The sequence below is a fragment of the Ochlerotatus camptorhynchus genome, unplaced genomic scaffold, assembly GCF_037179485.1.
Source record: "Ochlerotatus camptorhynchus isolate MF236.1 unplaced genomic scaffold, CSIRO-AGI_Acam_v1.1 ptg000307l, whole genome shotgun sequence".
NCBI classification, from domain to species: Eukaryota; Metazoa; Arthropoda; class Insecta; order Diptera; family Culicidae; genus Ochlerotatus; species Ochlerotatus camptorhynchus.
In genome coordinates this window covers 111609-133982 of record NW_027040795.1, presented here as the reverse complement: position 1 = coordinate 133982, position 22374 = coordinate 111609, and the positions used below count along the sequence as shown (strand labels likewise).

At 39.2% G+C, this 22374-nt stretch overlaps 2 protein-coding genes across 2 annotated transcripts; one reads left to right on the top strand and one right to left on the bottom strand.

Annotated features, from left to right (window-relative positions):
• Nucleotides 1–1059: 1059 nt before the first annotated feature.
• On the bottom strand, nucleotides 1060–2752 carry Orc4 (origin recognition complex subunit 4). Its single transcript, XM_065229111.1, has 4 exons — nucleotides 2472–2752; nucleotides 2067–2412; nucleotides 1848–1999; nucleotides 1060–1772 (listed from the first exon to the last, which is right to left on the bottom strand). Exons 1-4 carry the CDS (start codon nucleotides 2661–2663, stop codon nucleotides 1086–1088), a joined length of 1377 nt encoding a protein of 458 aa, XP_065085183.1. The 5' UTR covers nucleotides 2664–2752; the 3' UTR covers nucleotides 1060–1085.
• Nucleotides 2753–8606: 5854 nt separating this feature from the next.
• LOC135707308 (uncharacterized) lies at nucleotides 8607–19656 on the top strand. Its single transcript, XM_065229110.1, has 2 exons — nucleotides 8607–9016; nucleotides 18910–19656. Exons 1-2 carry the CDS (start codon nucleotides 8731–8733, stop codon nucleotides 19002–19004), a joined length of 381 nt encoding a protein of 126 aa, XP_065085182.1. The 5' UTR covers nucleotides 8607–8730; the 3' UTR covers nucleotides 19005–19656.
• The last annotated feature ends 2718 nt before the right edge of the window (nucleotides 19657–22374 follow it).

Here is a 22374-nt window from a genome sequence, read left to right as displayed (position 1 = left end):
GAAGTGACAATTGTCACTTCGTGTGAGGTGACTCTCCATTTGATTTGCACGGAGACTCACCTCACCCGAGGTGACAATTGTCACTTCACCATTACTTCACTGTCACCTCACCTCACACGCCGCGCAGAATAGGCCTAAGTATAAATGCAAATTATTATTATTATTTAGCTTTATTAAGGAGGCTTTCAGCCTTGGGCTGGTTCGCCTCCAATATATAAATGCAAAACAAATCCATCACCCACTCACTTGGGAATACCTAGGCCTATTCTGCGCGGCGTGTGAGGTGAGGTGACAGTGAAGTGATGGTTTGGCCTATTCTGCGCAGCGTGTGAGATGAGGTGACTCACTCTCACTAGTGAAGTGACAATTGTCACCTCGGGTGAGGTGACTCTCCATTTGATTTGCATGGAGACTCACGTTACCCGAGGTGACAATTGTCACTTCACCATCACTTCACCATCACTTCACTGTCACGTCACCTCACACGCCGCGCAGAATAGGCCTAGGTGAAGTGATGGTGAAGTGACAATTGTCGCCTCGGGTGCGGTGACCCTCCATTTGATTTGCATGGAGACTCACGTTACCCGAGGTGACAATTGTCACTTCACCATCACTTCACTATCCGCCACACAGCTATCCGAAGCATGAAATCCAAAAAAGCAACCGGAGTCGATCGCATATCAGCAGAGATGGTCAAAGCAGAACCAGTTGTATGCCTGGTCGCATAAACAAACATATCTGGGACCCTGCAACTTATAAGGTGGAAATTTGTTAAACATTATGTACTTAACGGAATACCCGGAATCATGCACTTATTACGTAAGATTAAAAAAAATACATTTTCATACGTTTTTTTTGTTTTTCTTGTAAGGCAGGGATTTCAGACATACCTAACAGAGAATACAGCACATGTTAATGTCCTATGTTAGATCTTACTAAGGGGGAGCTTGAATGGAACAATCCCTTAAAAAATGTTACGTAATGGTGTACATGATCCCGTACAAAACATAATCCGATTTGAGGCAAGGATTGTGATAAAGCTTATCAATTTGGCACATGTTTGTTCAAACAGCATTCTCTTTTCATTACACTAGCGAACTTTGTGCCCACTGACAAATTTCCGTTGGTAGATTTGGCGTTTTCCCCACTGCCTGGTTGATTTGCCCGTATGTTAACAGCAACCGATGCAATTGATACTCTTTTTGAACTTTCGATGTTGATCCACTTACCGGAGCAATCAGTTCCAAATTTTTTATATGCTCGTACGCTTTGAGGATGACACTCCGATCGATCCCTTGCATCGTGGTGCTGGAATTAGCAAACTTGTTGTAGCGAGTCAATATCATTTCAAAGTTGAACGGGTCCCGATCGTAGATTTCCGAATGGTGCTTCATAGCAATCATCAGACACTGTTCCAATACTGAGAGTCCGCATAAGAGATTAATTTTGTCGTCGCACTCGAACTGCAACCCCAGACGGTTTATCGTTTCCATGGTCAGTAATGGGCTTGCTTCACCTATTTGGGACACCAGCTCGAATAAAAATGTCTTGAAGGTTGCTTCCATCACATCATATTCGTACATATTTTGCAGAACGGAGACTACTTTCGAATTAGCAGCCAATCCGTCCACGTGTTTATTCCACTTGGAGATCCATTTTGACTCGAATGAATATTCTGTTGGATTGAAAACTCGACGCAGCAGCGGCAGCTCATGATTCTGAAGCGCTTCTAATGGTATCGGTTTGTATAGCTTCTTGTATTCTTTAAGTTCCTGGGGATATAAAACAAACAAAAAACAATTCTATCAATCATTGCAAAACATCGGGACATTTTTTTCAAAAACAACCTTTTCTGTAGGTAACGAAAGTAGCAGTTTAAATAGCTCAATCCTGCTTTTGAAATCATTTTCCCTAGGAAGAATAAATATTTGCCGATGGGAAAACCTTGACTTGACACGTTTCTCTAGTAGTTCAATAACGTCCATTCGAGCAGTTATTCCTAGAAAATAAAGACATTACATTTCCGTGCGGACATTGAAAATCACACTTATTGACTTCAATCCTACCTAGTACACAAATTGGTGCCTGAGCGGACTGTGCAACATCGAACAAATTATACAGCAATGTTTGATTATGATGCGAGCAAAATAAGTCAAACTCTTCCAGAATGAATACCACGCTTTTGGACTTCTTTCGATCACCTGCCTTAAGACATTCCAGGAGAAATGCTAGATTCTCCGCAAACGATCCGAACACTTTCCCATTAACAGCATTCTCCAGATTCATTTGAGCCGTCGCTGACTTCAAGGCCAACCGGTCATCGGTATGGAGTAATCCGTTGAGGTACACAATCAATGTATTTCTGTAAAAGATCTCATCCGGAAGCAAATCTGCCAACACCGATGTTACAAGCTAAAATCAAAAGTTCATGAATATTTAATCTGCACTTCTAGCTTATAGAAACCTTTTACCGTTGTTTTGCCACAGCCTCGCGGTCCCAAGAGTAAGGCACTGTTAGATTCACCATGTTCCGCCGTCCGGAACAGTAAATCACGGATATGCTGCCACTCAGACTCGTACCCGCGGAAGTTAATTACATCAGTTTGCAGACGACTTTTCAGAAACTGTCGCGTTTCGTCAGCTTGATCCACCAAAACAGGCATGACGAATATTTGATTGGTAGTATTTTAATGGAACTACTCTGAACTGAATAAAATTATATTAATATATTGTATAATTTCAGAAAATAAACAGGTGACAACAAACTTTTCAAAAATGCGCCAAATAAAAACGTAAACAAAAGTCGACTTTTGCACCTAAAAGATGTTTCCCGTGTCGACAAAATACACAGTAGCACCAGCTTCAAGGCGTTTAAAATGCAGGGCATGCACGCTAACTGTAAAGATAACATTAATGCGTAATATTTTATTCAATTTGAAGAAAAGTGGCTTATTGTGCGTTTATAGTACGTTCAGACTACAGAGTTGTAACATGTTATAGCGCTATCTTGATGGTGGTTTCTGGGTTGCAATTATTTGACAACCGTTATAACATGTTATAACTCTCCAGTCTGAACAAGGCATTAAACGCTGTCCAGACTGGAGAGTTATAACATGTTATAACGATTGTCAACTAATTGCAACACAGAAACCACCATCAAGATAGCGCTATAACATGTTATAACTCTGTAGTCTGAACGTACTATTACTCTCTTTCTGGACACGGTCGGTTAAAGTATTCGTTAAATAACTCATGAAATGAGTAAAACCGAGTTTACTAATTAATGAGTATTCGAACACGGTGTTTCGTGAAAACCCATTTATAAGTAAAAAAAATACCCATTTTCAAACCATGTATGCAGCTGTCAAAAAATGAGGGAATTTTGAAATCATAAAATTGGTGAAAAAATACCCATTTAAAGAATCAGTTCACGGTTTAATAATGGGTATATTTTTACCCACTAATGGGTGAAAAAACACTTCGAAATTTCATCGTCTCATTTCCGTCACCGATTCATTGGGAATGCAAAAAGTTATTGTCCGCAGCATATTTAGCGAAAATAGACGATCTCTGGAAAATGTTAGAATCCAAAACGTTAGAGAGGCTTACGGATAAGTCAATACAAATTGTCCAACACGGTGTTTCGCGAAAACCCATTAATGGGTATAAAAACACCTATTTCCGCTTAAAGTGCTCCTCCTCATTTAATGGGTAAACTATGGTTTACTCATTAATGGGTAAATGGAGGATCTGTCAATAAATGGGTGTTTTTTACCCATTTTCTTAAATTGTGTTTTTCGTAAAATGGGTAAAAAATACCCATTTCTTCAAATGGAGGATGCTGGTGCTGGGTTATTTAACCTCGTTGATATAAAAAACTTAATAATATTTACATTGAAAATAAATGCAGGTGTAGCGAAAAAAAAATTATTACACGAGATATTATAATACCATATTGGATAAAACTGTATAGACTTATCCTTAAGTCTCTCCAATGTTTCGGAATCTAACCTTTTCCGGAGATGGTCCATTTTTGCTAAAAAAAAAGCGGACAGAAACTGTTTGCATTCCCAATGGTCGGTGACGGAATGAGACGATAAAATTTCCAAGTGTTTTTTCACTCATTAGTGGGTAAAAATATACCCATTATGCAATCGTGAACTGATTCTTTAAATGGGTATTTTTTCACCCATAAATGGGTTTTCACGAAACACCGTGAAAATGGAATTCTAATATTTTGTGTAATAAAATTTGAGCGGAACACCTGCATTTATTTTCAATGTATTAGAAAGTTTTTTATATGAACGAGGACAAATAACCAAGCGCTTACATGGGTATTTTTTCACCCATTTTACGGTAAACACAAATTAAGAAAATGGGTGAAAAAACACCCATTTATTGACAGACCACCCATTTACCCATTGATGAGTAAACCATAGTTTACCCATTAAATGAGGAGGGGCACTTTTAGCGGAAATGAGTATTTTTATACCCTTAGTGGGTTTTCGTGAAACACCGTAAAGAATACGTCATAAAATGGGTATTCTTTAATCATCTAATTTTTTCTGTTAATGATTAAAAAGAACCGGTTGTAATGATTATTTAGCCTGCAATCTAATCTTATTTGGTAAATCAGACACATTTTTATAGCGATCCAGCTATATTCATCGCGTTCGATGCCATCAACCAAGCCTAGCGGGTCAGCGAAAAACAGTTCATTTTGTCCTTAAACTTATACCATAGAGGTAACTCTAATAGTACGTTCAGACTACAGAGTTATAACATGTTATAGCGCTATCTTGATGGTCGTTTCTGTGTTGCAATTATTTGACAACCGTTATAACATGTTATAACTCTCCAGTCTGGACAGCGTTTAAGACTACCCGCATAAACGTGAACCATAAATTGACTTTACCTAAAATGGTTAAAAATTGTTTATAATCCCTGCCAAACTTTAACTGAAATGGTTATGGAACTTTACATGAACGTTTAATGATAAAGTTTCAACCTTATGTATTATGGTTTTTTGGAACTGGACCTTACAAATAATGGGTTGTTAAGAACCATTACCGTTCCAAATTCTTGTTTTCTCCATACATTTTCGGAAAGAGAACTATATTAGAACCTTTTAACTTATGGTTTGAGAACATTGAGCAAACGATTAACGTACCCTATTCTAGTTGAAATTCTATTACTACACTATGTTTGTTTTGATTCGCTATGAAAGTTTGACAGATAACATCAGGGGTGTGTGGATTCATGCAGAACATACAGGGGTGAGTGAAATAGCTTGGGACTCCTTGGGACCGTTGTTCTGGTACTGAGTGAGCCAAAAATAATAATGATTTTCTTCGGGACCCAGTGGTCTTAGAGTTACCTCTATGATAATACCCCGTTCACATTACAGCCTATATCACGTAATATAGGCTGTCTTGCAATGAGCACTCATACATAGGATTTCCAGTGAAAACTAGATGTATGCGTGCTCATTGCAAGACAGCGTATATCATGTGATATACGCTGTAATGTGAACGGGGTATAAGAATCAAGTCCGGCACACAATGGATAAGTTTTCGGGTTTTTTGACAGTTAGCCCACGCATTATCTGTCAAAAAACTCGAAATCTTATACATTGTGCGCCCGCCTTCAGACATAATTGATCCGGTTGTGATTACACGTAGAGAAATGACTTTTAATTTCAAAAATAAATCGCATTGAATTCGAGATTGAATTCAACAAAAAATATTGTAGACTCAAGGCTGACACAGCAAAAACAAAATGTAATATCGATCAATGTAATTCAAGCTGATGTATGAAATAATGATGTAATAGCAAAAAGCAGATATAATATTACATGGATGTAATTTTATTCGCAAAATCGATGAACATCCTATACAACGTTATATTTATTACACAACCGATGGATTAACCTGGTTGCAGCAGTTTGGATATAATATTCAACACTTTTTTTCTGTGTATGCAGATTTTTTCTTTGAATCAAAAATAAATTTGATAAGATTAAAAAAAAAACTGTTTGTTGTTTTAGAATCATCTCTCCATGTGACTGTAAGTAAATTCAACAGTAATTTTCTTTGATTCTGTCATGACGTTTCTGTAATCAAAACTAATGTATTTTGTTCCAACCACGCACTTTTTTTTTAACAAAAAAATATGCTTTTTGTTTCAAAGAAAATATTTTGTTGATTCTTAAAAAAATAACATTTGATGTAGATAATCTGATATCTGATTTATTTTCCATAATAATTGTTTCTTTTAATTATAGATGAAATCAAACAATAAAAATATTTTTTTGTAAGTCAAACAATATTTATTCTACTTACAAAATAACAGTATCTAAATAAAAAAAAAATCATTTACTTTGTGTAAATTAATCGTTTTTATTTCAATATTTTGATTGTTATTTATAATTTTTCTCTCAGTTGTTTTGTAGACCTCAAATGACTACAAATGGCCGTTGAATCAATTTTCAAGATGTTGACTGTGTATCGATTCGCTGATTTAATTAGAATTATTTAAAGGGCAAAAATGTATTAAATTCTTGATTAAATTAGAATTTTCCTACCTATGAAAGCACCGACTACTTCTTCGCTCAAACCAAATGATTTCAATAATTTTAATAATTCCAAATCTTCTGCACCGAGTGTTTCTACCTCCAGCTCTTCAATCACTTCTTCCTCTGACGAATCCATTTTTTCTGTTAGCATCATGTAATACAATGGTGGTTCACACATAGAAAAAAAATCATATCATTCCCAAAAGATTTTTTTTATCTAATAAAAACTTTGTAGAATGAACGCAGCTGTACATTGGAAACAAAGATTTTTTTTTTCTTAGATTCAACAAAAAACCGAGCAAAAAACATGAGTTTAAATTAAAAAAAAATTTAGGGGAGATGGCTCTTAGCCTATGGATCTAAGATTGGGCCCATCGCTAAAAATTAGCTATTTATCAATTTTATCTAGATGAACGCATCATTGGGACGGTACTTATGGATATTGTTGGTTGCTATTGAAAATTTAGTCGATTGCTGAATTTATTTATGTATGGGCCCAAATTAGGGGCATTGGGGCCGACATTACATCCATTTCCCCTATTTGTTTATAATACGCTTTGTTTCTTTGCGTCTAGTTACGTCAAATATGCCAGAGCTTTTCTCAGAAGAATTAATTTTGACTAGATGAATGAGATGAATCCTAAGATTTCTGTGTACTGGCAAATTTATCCATATTCTGAGTAATGTGCTACCGGTCGATTTAACCGAGGATTTAACAAACTCATTGTTGCACCCCTCGTTATAAAAAGTCGACTGACGTTAAACGTCAAGTTGACGGCGAAAGAGAAACTGTCACGCACACTTCTAAAAATCAAATTTGGCTGCCCAAAAAAGTTACAACTTTACTGCCTACGTGTTGTGAATGAAACTTGTTGGATTTTAGTAGTTTATCAATCGGTAGCAAAATTCATTGAAGAAACTACTGTTAGCAGTCAACATCATCGGAAAAGGTAATACCAACCTGTAGTTCGCATAGGAAAGACATTCAATTTTGAAGCTCATCTTCCGCTTTTACAGTTGTAATCCAGTCATCAAACAAGACCGAAGCTAATTACATTTTGTCGGGGCCAGGCCAGACACCGAATTGATAAAAAATGGTCGAATTAAGCTCCAGCACGGATCCATTCCAACACGGTTTCCCGAACATAGTATTCATCCTTCCGGCCATCGTAGTGGTGGGTCTGGCCGGTAAGTAACAATTTGACAATAATTACGGCATGCAAACTATGTAGTACACAATATAATTGCAACGTGGAACTAGGCTTCCATATGGGCACCAGCACTTGCGTACTACTGATACTGATAACTGCTCTGACATCGCTTACCGCAGTAAATCCTCCTGGCCAGTGTCAGATATGTTGGCATTGTAAGTGCTTATTTTTGGCTGAGCCCTTATCTCAGTATGGTCATTGGTCACAATCGCTACAATAGCAGATCCATTGATTGCATAAAATACCAAAGCACCTGTTCATAGATTTAAAACCGAACATGATTTTGAATGAAACTGTTTTGAACATAATGCATTGTTTCATTTCAGTGGCATTACCAAAATTACTTAGTGATTAACCATTTCTACTTATTGTATATACTATTATCTTAACGCATATAATATGTATTTCAAGTCCTTAATATACCATAGCAATCATCATTCAATTATATTCAAAAGTGTTCGCTTATGATCTTACTAGCAATTTTAACGGCAAAGCGGTGTAATAAGGTAATTCAAAACGTAAGAATTTATAGTATCCATTCTACATCTTACTATCTTAATAACTAAACTATTTCTCCATAAGCAATTGAGCATTTTTAAGTAGCTTAATTGTTTCCAAAATATGTATAGTACTTTTCAATCTCATAAGTAACTACTCTGATTTTATAACCTGGTAGGTACATAAGCCTGTTTTGCTCCTTGCAAAATTGTATTATGTTCAACGGCCATGGGATTGATAACAATCCCGTATAGGTGCGCTTCTTATCACTCCAATGCTTTGTCTATTGCCGGTTGTTCGATTTCTTCAGTATGTATTTTGGATCAGATCACTGCAGTCGTGCTTGTTCAGTCTTTGCGAGTAGGGAATTGGCAGTTCAGGAGACGTGGTCCTCCAACGTGTACAAAGTGATAACAGTGTCTAGGCCAACGAGGCAAGTTGCATAGAATGGAAAACGTCATTGAGGAAGTAATTTCGGAAACGGCCGGCGCCGAAATGGGGCAGGACTTGCCTAAAATGCCATCGTTCGGTGGCGGTGCAGGCAACTTCAAGATGCCAAGCATGGAAGAGTTCATCAAGATGCTAGAACACATGGATAGTCTGTCCGATGAAGAGAAGGAACAGCTGAAGCTTGATGTGATGAAGAATTCTATGGCCGATCGCAAGGTCGTGACGGGTCTATCGGACTACATGGTGTTTTTGGTCATGGTACTGCTGATTGCATCGGTGTTTGGTAAGAATCCTTTTAAAGTTTGAACTTGTTGAAACCGGGTCCTTCCCATTGCTGTTAATATTGGCTTGAATTTATGCGCCGATTCAAAAAAGCATGGTACATTTTTCTGTTTCATTTGTATGGGAGCCGGGGGGGGCTTACAGAGGCGGAAGGGGTCTCGAACCATCATAAGAACCTTTCCCGGCCCCAAAAACCCCTGCATACAAATTTTCACGCAAATCGGTTCACTAGTTTCCGAGTCTATAAGGGTCAGACAGACAGACAGAAATTAATTTTTATATATACACAGAAGATATGCTGAAGACGGCGAGATTGATTATATCTACATAATAGTATTCTTCTTCTCTGGCTATTGCGTTTTAACTGGAACTTTGCGCTTGTTATTAACATAATTGAGTGTCCGTGGATGTCCTCAAGGAGAAGTCTTGTCACCACTTTGTAGGTCTTGTTCATGGTATGCTCTTGAAGAAACTCAATAGCATCGATTGGCCTAGGCGCCTCGGACAACTAAAGGTAAAAGAGCACCCCCACTTGACACCCTTATATTTTGAATGGCAAAGGTGGAGTGGGGGGGGGGGGGAGACACGCTGTAGATTACTCTTAGACTAATAAAAGTCGCGAGTACGAGTATCCATGTAAAGCGCCCTAAAGGCCGTAAAACAGCTCAACTGACGACGGTGCCAATTTTGAAGTTGCTTGCCACCGCTGCTCCACACGCTAGTGCTGATTTAGAAGATTATAATGTAGGGGAAAGTGAGGCAATACCCGAGCAAAGTCGGTTAACAAAATGAAAGCAAATCGATATTAAAGTTTGCAGTTCCTATCATAATGAAAACTAATTTTGTATTCAATTGCCGTGACAGAAGTCTGATATCATATTGTGCTTTTATTATGCAGTCAAAACTTTTTAAATGAAAGCAACTTAACGTGAAGTTTTGCTGTTAACATCTTGTTTAAAATTTAATTTAAGTTTATCTGTCGTTGAACTAACGATTATTGTTTATTTGTTTTATTTACACATTTTAGGTCATTTATGACTTGGTCGGGGTTAGATTTGAGCTCAACTCTTTCAGCGTGAGAAGCATGGATACTAACCATTTACGCCACGCCCGTATTTAGTTAAACATTATGAATGCAAAATCAGTAATCAAATTGATTTCATTGAAAGCAAGATTAGTTTTCCGTTTGATTCAACAGTGTAAAATTTTGCTCTCATTTTTGCTGTGTTAACCGTTAAGTCAACCAAAATGAGATCAACTGGAGTATTCAAAAAAAGTTACATCATAACAGCAAATTTTGATTTCAATTTGATCTCCAACTTTGCTCGGGTATAGCTTACCTGCTTAAAGCGAACTTATTGGACATATTTTACAAAAAAATAAAATAATTTTCTCTACAGCAAATATTTGAAACATTTTAGACTAGCTCAAAATGTCAAAACTGTTATAAGATTTCTGAATTAGATAATAACGTCTATCGGTAGTTTCTTATAACTTATCGTTGATCTTCCTTCAGCAGCTTTATAAATGGTCATTATATGACACGATGTTTTTTCTAAACATGAACAATTTTCTTTACAAAATATTGCTAATATGGTCAATATGAGCACCACTGACATTTCAACGTAAATTCTTTAATTTTGCATTATTCCTTTCATAAATTTGACTGTATCATATGAAATCACGTTTTGAAACAGCTGCTTTGGTAAAAAATCAGTCATTCACAAGACTGAAAAATATAGCCTTAATTTATTCTACAGAAGATTATTGTTTTTAGTAAAATCTTTTTATGCTAAACTGTTCATTGTTGACCCTTCATAAAGCCTCAAGATAACATAATATTCTTACCCGTTGTTTACAAAGTTGCTCATACCACCCCGTCAGAGTGCTCATTTTTCCCCAACGGTTTAACTTCGGTTACAAAACGAACATTTTTTTTTAAATCTATTTGCATAAGATTCAAAAGATTACTTTTAATATTCAATTTGTATTCATGATGATTGTACTCGGGTAAATAACTAACTATCCTTAATTAGGCACTGTTCAACTTATGGTGCTTGCATGGAAAGCCTCAAAAGCCAGCAGATCATAAAACTTGGGAGAATGCTGAAACACCTTAAGTATAAGACATAGGCATGCAATGTGAAAAGTGTTTGTTTTTCCAACTTACCCCCGAAAATGGGGTAAGTGGGATCACATGGTTTGATGACTTGTCATGAGTTGAATTAACATTTTAATGATTTTGACATCACGTAGGGTAGATAACGGCTTCGGCAATAACCTTAAGGGGGCATCCACAAATTATGTAAATGGTGTTCCAGCCACCAGGCTTTTCAGTGGTGTAGAAATCGTTGAAATGTTTACTTTGTTTACTTTTTTTTTTTGAAAGATTCACTGTTTATGGTATCTTACAAACCGAATATGTTCCGGCCAGTTTTCCGAAAAATATTCTATTGTGTTCTTTGAAGGCCCACGCACATTAGATCCGGATCTGACGCGTTGCGGCAAAGTGACAGCTGAATCTATTGTCTAACTGTCAAATTTACGTCAACGCAACGCAAACGGATCTAATGTGGGTGGGCCTTGAGAGACTTGTTCCTTCCATTTGGCACTGGGTTTGTTAAATAGGTTGCTGAGAACCACTTACCCCAAAATGTCGATGCACATTGCACATACACACACACACACACACACACACACACACACACACATACACATACACACACACACACACACACACACACACACACACACACACACACACACACACACACACACACACACACACACACACAAAAGCGACATTATACCCCTATTGTTTTTAAGTCGCAAGTGTCAGGGATGAGCGGAGGCGAACCAGCCCCAGGCTGAAAGACTCCCAATAAAGAAAACCTAACTTAACTTAGTATCAGGGATGACCGGGAATGATACAAATAATGTAACTACCGATAATCGCTCGCAGCTTCAACTCGTCTAAAATCGATACAATGGATCACATCATTCGAGCAGTTTAAAATGAATTTTCCAACCGCTCGAACTTTGTTGTGGAACAATATTTTGATATTTTTTCTCATGGTGACTTGCAAATTCCAATTGAAATTACCCGGTTTATTCCCGCCATTTTGGAAAATTTCCCGGTTGTGCGATAAACCAAATGCGATTGACTCGAAGAGATCACTAGGTTAAATGAGTTATTACTGAGACAGCAGCATTTTTCGTGGATCTTGAATTTGGTTCTGCGTTCGAAATCTTCAAAATTTGTCTGAAATTTCGCTCAAAACTTAAGAAGATTGTATTTGATTGATCCCAAGCATTTCCTTAAAAATTAATACCCCCCCCCCCCCACAGCTGTTTCCAGAATTTTAATAAATTTGAGATTCTCTTTGGGAGTCCCTTGGAAATTTCTTATAACGTCCAGAAATTCTCTGCAAAACACTCCTAAAAGCTCATGAAATTCGTCCTTGGATTATCTTCTAATTTAAATTTTAAAATCCTCTGAAAATTCACATTATCTAGAAATTATTTTCGAGATGCCCTTGAAATTATCCTCGGAATTTGCTTCAAACTCTTCGCAGAATTTCTTTGGAATGGTACCCTCAACATTTATTTTACTTTAGTATTTATCACGAATTCTGCAATCCTTTTCAAAACTCCAAAACTCCCTAGGACATTTTTTTCTTAAGTACTTTGATGTTATCTCAAAACCTCATTCTAAAATCTGCTCATAATTTAATTGGAAAAAAATCTCAAATTCTCTTATGGCGGTAAGTTCCAACTCGGATTGCTTTTAATGCCCTGATTTGAGGATCTTCCAAATGTTTGTTAATGATTTTTTACTCATGTATCCTGCTCGCTTTTGCCTTGACCGAGGCCCAGGTCAGATTCCTGACGACTTACTTTATTTCCTTGTTGAGGCTCTATCGCAATGAGCCCCTGGGTCTGGCTCTGCTGCGATGCTAGTGAATATTGTTCCATGGCAAAGTACGAGTGGACAAAAACATCATTTTAAATCATTCGAGTAGTTTAAAAAAAAATGTTCAATTTATTATTTGGATTTTCTTTTTTATTTCTTTTTGCTTTATTATAGAGACTTTCAGCTTTTTTCTTTAAATCGTTGGTAGCTGGTCGTTCAAAAACTGCTCGACTATGTTATTACTTACTTTTCCTTGTCCGACGTCCCTCAGGATTACACCTGCATCACAGTGTTATGCCAACCAACTCAGTTCGTGGCTTCTTCTTCTTCTTCTTATTCTTCTTCGCATTTCAAGCTTATTGCATATCGCATATTAGCTTATTGCGTGCTCTCAACTTAGTGTTCTAGATGAACTTCCACAGTTATTAATTGAGCGCTTCCGATGCCTGTACCATTTTTGCATTAGTATAATCAGGGTTACTTCCACTCACTTGCTATAAAAAAATGTTTTTCGGAATTATGAAATCATGAAATAGTGTAATGCTAATTAGTACTTGTAAATTACAAGAAGAGGTCATGAAGTATATGTTTGACACATAAAATCTGTCAATATTGCTTTCAGTGCGTCACAATCAGCACAATCACTCTGAGTGAACGCTCACGAATCATAAGATCGCTGATTGTGACGCTCTGAAATTGACAGGTTTTATGAGTCAAACACATACTTTACACCCTATTCTTGTTAATAACTAGTACAACATATTATTATAACATTTAATTATTGCATAATTCCGAAAAATATTTTTTTATAGCATGTGAGTGGAAGCAACCCTGAGTGTAATTGTGTGGCAAGTCCAATCATACTCTATGCCCAGGGAAGTCGGGAAATTTTCCAACCCGAAACATTCCTAGACCGGACCGGGAATCGAACCCAGCCACCTCCAGCATGGTCTTGCTTTGTAGCTGCGCCTTTACCGACTGAGCTAAGGGAGGCCCCGGTTCGTGGCTGCTTGTCTCCAATTTCTTGACCATCCCACACTTCCTAGATCTTGCTCCACTTGGTCTAACCACCTTGCTCGCTGTGCTCCTCTACGTCTTGCACCGGCCGGATTCGAGGCAAACACCATTTTTGCGGGATTGTTGTCCGGCATTCTTATAACGTGTCCCGCCCATCGTACCCATCCAGCTTTCGCGACTTTCTAGATACTGGGTTCGCCATAGAGTTGCGCCAGCCCGTGGTTCATCCTTCTCCTCCATACACCGTTCTCACATACCTCACCAAAGATGGTCCTAAGCACTCGTCATTCGAAAACACCCATTGATTGCAGGTCTTCCTCGAGCATCGTCCACGTCGAGAACTAGCGGTCTTGTACATGGTACATTTAGTTCGGGGTGAAGTTTACCCGACCTCAGGGTCTTGTGAAGTCCGTAGTAAGCACGACTTCCGGCAATTATGCGTCTACGAATTTCTCTGCTGCAGTTGTTATCCGACGTCACCAATGATGCGAAGCAAACAAATTCATGCACCACCTCCGCAGGTCGCCTTCTACGATCCACACAACAAAAATTAAATTTTAATATTTCATCTAAGAGGATGCACTTCAGTTATGTCGCAAATCTCATGTAATTACTACAAATAAACAAATGCAGTAAAAGCAACGTAATGTCAGTCCATGCACTGTATTAATGATAATTTTGTCCTTTTTGGCAAGTAATATTACACCATATTTTCGACACGATTGAAGTTCATCCACATTGATGTGATATTAAAATTAATTATTTGCTGTGCACCTTGCCCGCTGCACGCCTCTTCTTGTTCCTGTTGGGTCGCTTTCTAGAACCATTTTCACTGGGTCGTCGTGCGGCATTCTTACGACGTGCCCAGCCCACCGTAGTCGCCCAATTTTTGCAATGTGGACGATGGATGGTTCTCCCAGCAGCTGGTGCAATTCGTGCTACATTCGCCTCCTCCACGTTCCGTCATCCATTTGCACTCCACCGTAGATGGTACGCAACACCTTCCGTTCGAAAACACCAAGGGCGCGTTGGTCCTCCACGAGCATAGTCCAAGTCTCGTGGCCGTAGCGGACCACCGGTCTAATCAGCGCCTTGTAGACAGTCAACTTCGTGCGGCGGTGAATTTTATTCGACCGGAGCGTCCTCCGGAGTCCAAAGTAGGCACGATTTCCTGCGTCTTTGAATTTCTCTGCTGGTATCATTTTCGGCGGTCACCAGTGAGCCCAAATACACGAACTCATCGACCACCTCGATTTCGTCACCGTCAATCAAAAAACATTGTCTTCCCTAGAACCTCTTCCTTTCATGTATTTTGTCTTTGATGCGCTGATGGCAAGTCCAATTCGCATAGCTTCAGCCTTCAGTTTGATGTACGTTTCCGCCATCATCTCAAAGTTCCGTGCCATAATGTCAATGTCATCGGCGAAGCCAAGGAGCTGGATGAACTTCCTGAATATCGTGCCACTCGTGTCTATCCCAGCTCTTCTGATCACACCTTCTAACGCGATGTTGAACAGCAGACACGAAAGTCCATCACCTTGCCGTAACCCCCTTCGAGATTCAAAGGGACTCGAGAGTGTCCCCGATACTCGAACCACGCACATCACTCGATCCATCGTCGCCTTGACCAATCGCGTCAGTTTATCCGGAAATCCGTCAGTTTATTCGTGCATAATCTGCCATAGCTGATCTCGATCGATTGTGTCGTATGCGGATTTGAATTCGATGAACAAATTATGTGTGGGCACGTTGTATTCGCGGCATTTCTGCAGAACCTGCCGAATCGCGAAAATTTGGTCCGTGTTAGCGCGGGCACCCATGAATCCCGCCTGGTATTGCCCCACGAACTCTCTTGCAAATGGTGACAGGTGGCGGCATACAATTTGGGAGAGTACCTTGTAGGCGGCGCTCAGCAGTGTGATCGCGCGGTAGTTGCAGCAATCCAACCTGTCACCCTTTTTGTAGATTGGGCATACGACACCTTCCATCCACTCCTCCGGTAATATCTCCTCCTCCCAAATCTTGGAAATTACCCAGTGCAGCGCTCTAGCCAGTGCTTCACCACCGTATTTTAATAGCTCACTTGGTAGTTGATCTACATCAGTTGCTTTATTGCTCTTCAGCCGACCGATCTCCTCCTCAACTTCTTGAAGATCAGGGGTCGGTAGTCTGTCGTCTTCTGCGCGTGCTCCAAGGTCTGTTGCCGTGCCACCTACGTTTTCTCCTGCATCACCGTTGAGGTGCTCGTCATAGTACTGCTTCCACCTCTCAATCACTTCACACTCGTCCAAGTCCTTGCACATATCGGCTCGCGGCACGTAGCCTTTGCGCGAACTATTAAGCTTCTCGTAGAACTTCCGTGTGTCGTTTACGCGGTACAGATTTTTCATCGCCTCGCGATCTCGGTCTTCCTGCGCTTGTCTGTACCGCTCCACATTCAATATCGTGCGGTGTTGCAGCATTCTAGCTCGTGCTGCATTCTTCTCCTCTACTAACAGTTTGCATTCGCATTCAAACCAGTCATTTCTTCGGTCCGGGATCGCAGTACCTAGTGCCGCTGCAGCAGTACTACCTATGGCGGAACGGATGTCCCTCCAGTCATCTTCAAGAGAAGCTGCGCCAAGCTGCTCTTCCGTGAGTAGTGCAACTTCCAGCTGCTGCGCGTAGTCCGGGCAACTCCGGCGTCCCGTAGTTGCTCAATGTTGGGTTCGACTTCGACGGATGTTATGCACCGTTTAGAGTTTTGAGCGCATGCATACTGTGTTCCGAATCTATGTTCGCACTGCGGTATTTGCGGACGTTGATAATGTCGGAGAAGAATTTCCCGTCGATCCCCAGATGGCTTTGTGGATATCCTTGCGGGGGAAAAAGATACTTTGAACTACCTGTGAATCGCTGTGACATAATTATTCTCGGAACCGCTTCGAAACTTCAAGTGCACAAATATCAGCTTCTACCACACGTGCATCATCGAAATCGTTACTCCACGTTTGCTGCAATGCAGCATACATGAAGTAGCAATTTAAGGTGAAATGAGGCACCGATTTTCGGGATTTGTGTAATTGAAAATTCGAAGTGGAAGTGGTCTCTACAAGGAATCACCTTCCACATTTTGAAAGCAGTTCTGGTTTCCAAATTTGCTACAGGTAATTCATCATCCCAGTACGGTTGGGAAACCTTCGTTGTGTTATACCCCTTTCACATTACAACCTATATCACGTAATATACATAGGCTGTCTTGCAATGAGCACTCATACATAGGATTTCCAGTGAAAACTAGATGTATGAGTGCTCATTGCAAGACAGCGTATATCACGTGATATACGCTGTAATGTGAACGGGGTATTAGACTGTTTATTTCGGTTTGTAACAGAATAAATCAGGGTATTCCATATAAGCTCTGCAGTTAAATTACTTCTGAGTAAATTAAGCCATTTTTAGTTTTCAGTCCCTCTAATAATGTGTATTAACTTCTTAATTAGTATATATTCCAAAAATTAGTTACTTGATAAAATGATCTAAAATCGATCGATAACTCATGCGTTTTTACTAGAAATACAGTAGTTTTAAGAATATCTTTAAACAGTCATTTTATTCCTGTACTTTTCATCAGCTTGTATTATATACTTCCTGAAATGCTGAACTTCGGTTATCCCCGTTTTTAAAGGTTTAAACACTGTTGAATCATGGAATAATAATAATAATACCAAAACGTTAGTAGATATCAAACATTGTCCCATTAGTCTATACAAGCCCGTAGAATGTGCCTATAGCATTTGGTGTTATCTACAACTTTCTAGTAATATACTATGTATAAAGTATACCCAGGGTCGCGAAATAATCCGATAAAGTCTCAACTTTTCTTTCTATTACCGTTACCGTTACCGTTATCTACCGTCAATACCACAACCATTGGAAAACAGCCCTTTTCTTCGTTCTTCGCCATATCTGCCGACTGTTATAATCTGATACCTACGACCTTATCTTGACAATCCTTATCATCAAGCTGTCCACGTAGGCAGTTGTACACGCAAACTCCCATAAGATCTGATCAAAATAGGTATACACTACAAACCGATTTGCTCAAGTGTAAAGCCATCAATCCGCACATGCAGCATACACATTGGCAACCGGCTGATGCACGCAACCGAACACGTCACCTCCAAGGTACGAATCGCGCTCCCTGTAGCTCCCAGGGCGATTGATTCGTCAAAGATGCTTTCAGTATCAAATTTGATATCGCCGGGTTTAGCAGTTGGGTAGAGTTTGTTCAGCTGTTAACAGATGACGACGACGACGACGACACGCACGCTAATTGAGGAGATTCCGAAAAGACATTGTTTTTTATAAAGCCGCCGTTTGTGAAAATTCCCACCACGGCAGAGGCGGCGCGCGCGACCGTTGAGGCATTTTATAGCAAGTTTAAATAAATTCCATCCAGTCGCTCAGAAGCGTGCGCCAAGTGTAGTGAAAATTAGCACCTTTTTATGTATTAGCACATTTTTAATTCCAAGATGAACTTCGACGGAGAGGAAAATCCTTTCACACAGGCTCTGCAGTCCGATGCATTGAATGAGATGCTCAATGATAAATCAAAGCAAGATATGGCGGAAAAGTTGGCAGATAATTTGAAAAAGCTGTCCGAAATGTTCACTAAGCTTTCGGATCAGGAAAAGCAGCAGTTCGCCAAGGAGTTCAAAGGGAAATTTCTTAATCAATTGAAAGGATTGTCTGAAATGATGAAACAGCAGAAACTAACGCAGGAAAATGCCGCTGATCAAAAATCAATTCCCATTTTTGGAGCTGCTGGAATTTTTCAAGATGAAATTAATTTTTATTTGATGATAGCTTTTGGGATGCTCATTCTATTGTTTGTTGGTCAGTTTGAATTGATTTTATCGTGCAGAAATCTATCTAGAACAGAATAGCTTATACTAATACTTATTGTTTTCTCTTTATTCCAGTATTTTTCGGTTATAAACTGTATCTGTCGCTAACCGAAAAGGAGCGCAAGCGGGAAGAGAAACTGAAGGCCAAGCAGGTCAAAAAGAAGAAATGAGACGGGTTCCAACGCGGTAGTGCCGTCAGCGGAGGTAGAACGGCTCGCCACCATCAACACAAAAACATTCCACAAATGAAAGACTAATAGCCGCTATGTTGGTAAATGTTTTACATGTTTTACGCCAACCCCCTCCCTTCTACTAAGCGCAATCAAGTGAGACTTTTTAGAAATACTTTAACTGATAACTATATAATTAACGCACCTTTTTTGCCGTCTGCAATGTATTCTAAGTAAGATCGAAAATGAAAATTCCTTAAAAGGCGTCTCTTGAGTGTGTAGAAAATTTTCAGATTTTTTTTCATTTGTCTGTTAAGTTTGATCATGTTTATTGCGTTCGGTTAAGGCGTCTTGTGTCAAAAAACTTACGAAAAATATATATGAAAACATCGTTACACCAGATTAGATGTGAGTTTCAACATATACTTTGCTGCCACTATTCGCATAACAGTAAAAATAGGAATTCCAAGGGACATGGGACGGTTATGCGAAAAGCGGCAGTATTGTTGCATGCATGTTAAAATCAAAATACATAGTATATCAGACAGATATGGGTTTTCAATAGATGATATTATTTTGCAATGGAAATATGTTTTCCATCGGTAAAAGGTTGAAATAAAGATTAATAAACCGTAAAAACTTATAAAATAAACATTTTATTTCCGTAAATCCGAAATTCTTTTTTTTTTTGTCATTAGACCGATTCAATATCTTAAGGACACGAACGAAAATATTGTCAATCCTCGAAAGTATTCACGCTATTCTCAGGCTACCCCAGTGACTGGGTAGATTGCATATGCAAGAATGACATATGGAGTTGTCAAAATCTGAGTAAACCAGTTTTGTCTAGATTAGTAGAATCTACCCAAATTCTGGGTAATTGCATCTCATAAAAAAATCATAAAGTGAAAATGGCGCGGCGTTGAAGGTCGACTTTTGCATAGAAAAAGCGTGAAAATTTCATCAGGAGCTCCAGGCCCCAGTAATGGAATGCTGGCAGAAGAAATACTTGGGGCACTTGTTCAGTGGACACAAATAATTAATGATTTAATTTTTAAGTTAAAACAGCCATCCATTTAAAACATTATAATTTTTAAGGATCTCAAACATCACACGAGGAACCACACATCGTGTGTGAAACACCTACCTATATTCAAATCTAGATCGCACAGCATTGTATTTGACAAGGTGGTGCTCCAAATGTATCATGACGTTTTCTCAATTTTGATTTACAAAACTCAAACAAACAGTTCCCGAAAGTGTGTAAACGACGTTTGTTCGGTTTTGAAAGAGGCTATTGAAGCCGAGATTCAAGCTGAAGGATCTTAAAATCGAGCTTAAACTCGTTGAAAATTCTGTTGTTATTTTAAAATTTAAATTTAAATGTCATTCTGATATACTCGTAAATTGCTTCTTTCATTCTCTTTGTCTGGTTAAAGACATTATTTGCACAAGTATTTTAAAGGTTTTCATCGGTTCGACATAATCCTTCTATCAAAATGGGTAAAGTCTACCCAGATAACAAATGTCAACATCTGGGTAAACTTATCCCAGATTTCTTCGCAAGCTCGTTTACCCAAATTTGGGTAAATACTGGTCTACCCAAATTTGGGTAGGTTCAGTTTTGACCGAACTGGGTTGAGTTCACCAATTTTTGGGTAGTTTCATATTGTTTTTTTTTTTCCTTTGTTCGGGACCTAACACTACTGTGACCAGTAAATTGATCTATTGTAGTATATCCCGTGTCCTTAGTTTAGTGCATGTCGTATTACCATAGAGGTAACTCTAAGACCACTGGGTCCCGAAGAAAATCATTATTATTTTTGGCTCACTCAGTACCAGAACAACGGTCCCAAGCATTCCCAAGCTATTTCACTCACCCCTGCATGTTCTGCATGAATCCACACACCCCTGATGTTATCTGTCAAACTTTCATAGCGAATCAAAACAAACATAGTGTAGTAATAGAATTTCAACTAAAGGGTGATAAAAAAATTTGGTCAAGGGAAAACGCGTGTAAATCGGTGAAATCGTTTATTTAAAAAATCAAATTAAATTTCTTTTTCAAGTTCAATTAGTATAAAATTCAGGAAAAATATTCAGTTAGGCTTCCGCTTTTCCAAATCCGAATTGCCGGGCCTTACGCTTGACCCCTGCCATCAGATTTTGTACAGCCACCTTGTCCACCTTCTTCGCTGCAGAAAGCCAGTTTGCCTTGAACTGCTGCTCGCCCTTAGCAGTTTTTTTTGGTCTTCTTTAGGTTCCGCTTGACAATAGCCCAGTATTTCTCAATTGGGCGGAGCTCTGGCGTGTTGGGAGGGTTCTTGTCCTTGGGAACCACCTGCACGTTGTTGGCGGCGTACCACTCCATGGCCTTTTTACCGTAATGGCAAGATGCCAAATCCGGCCAAAACAGTACGGAACAACCGTGTTTCTTCAGGAAAGGCAGCAGACGTTTATTCAAACACTCTTTCACGTAAATTTCTTGGTTGACAGTCCCGGAAGCTATGAAAATGCTGCTTTTCAAGCCACAGGTACAGATGGCTTGCCAAACCAGATATTTCTTTGCGAACTTTGACAGTTTCATGTGCTTGAAAACATCTGCTACCTTTCCCCTTCCTTTTGCCGTATAAAACTCCTGTCCCGGAAGCTGCTTGTAGTCGGCTTTGACGTAGGTTTCGTCGTCCATTACCACGCAGTCAAACTTCATCAGCATCGTCGTGTACAGCCTCCGGGATCGCGCTTTGGCCGTCGTATTTTGTTTATCATCGCGATTTGGAGTCACTACCTTCTTGTAAGTCGATAGTCCGGCTCGTTTTTTGGCTCGATGCACGGTTGTAGACTATACACCCAGCTTATTTGCGGCATCTCGGAGAGAGAGGTTAGGGTTTCGCTTGAAACTACCGGCAACTCTCTTTGTCGTCTCAGCGGCTTCCGGTTTTCGATTTCCCCCCGATCCAGACTTCCTGGCTGTCGACAAACGTTCCCCAAACACTTTAATTACATTTGTAACGGTTGATTTGGCAACTTTTAGCGATTTTGCCAACTTTGCGTGCGAGTAGCTCGGATTTTCGCGATGCGCGAGCAAAATTTTGATACGCTGCTCTTCTTGCTTGGACGGCATTTTGACAACTGAAGAGTGAATTCCAAAATCAAAATAGGAGCAACATTCTACACACACACACCTTCAAAATGAGGGGTGTTCAGGTTTTTTAAATGCAAAATTGAAAGAAATACGTCAAGTTTATATTGACCAAATTTTGACCGTATCACCCTTTAGAATAGGGTACGTTAATCGTTTGCTTGGGACCAATAGGCTACTAAAGTGGTGAGCCAATTTAAAATCGTTAGTTTCGTATTGATTGTTGGT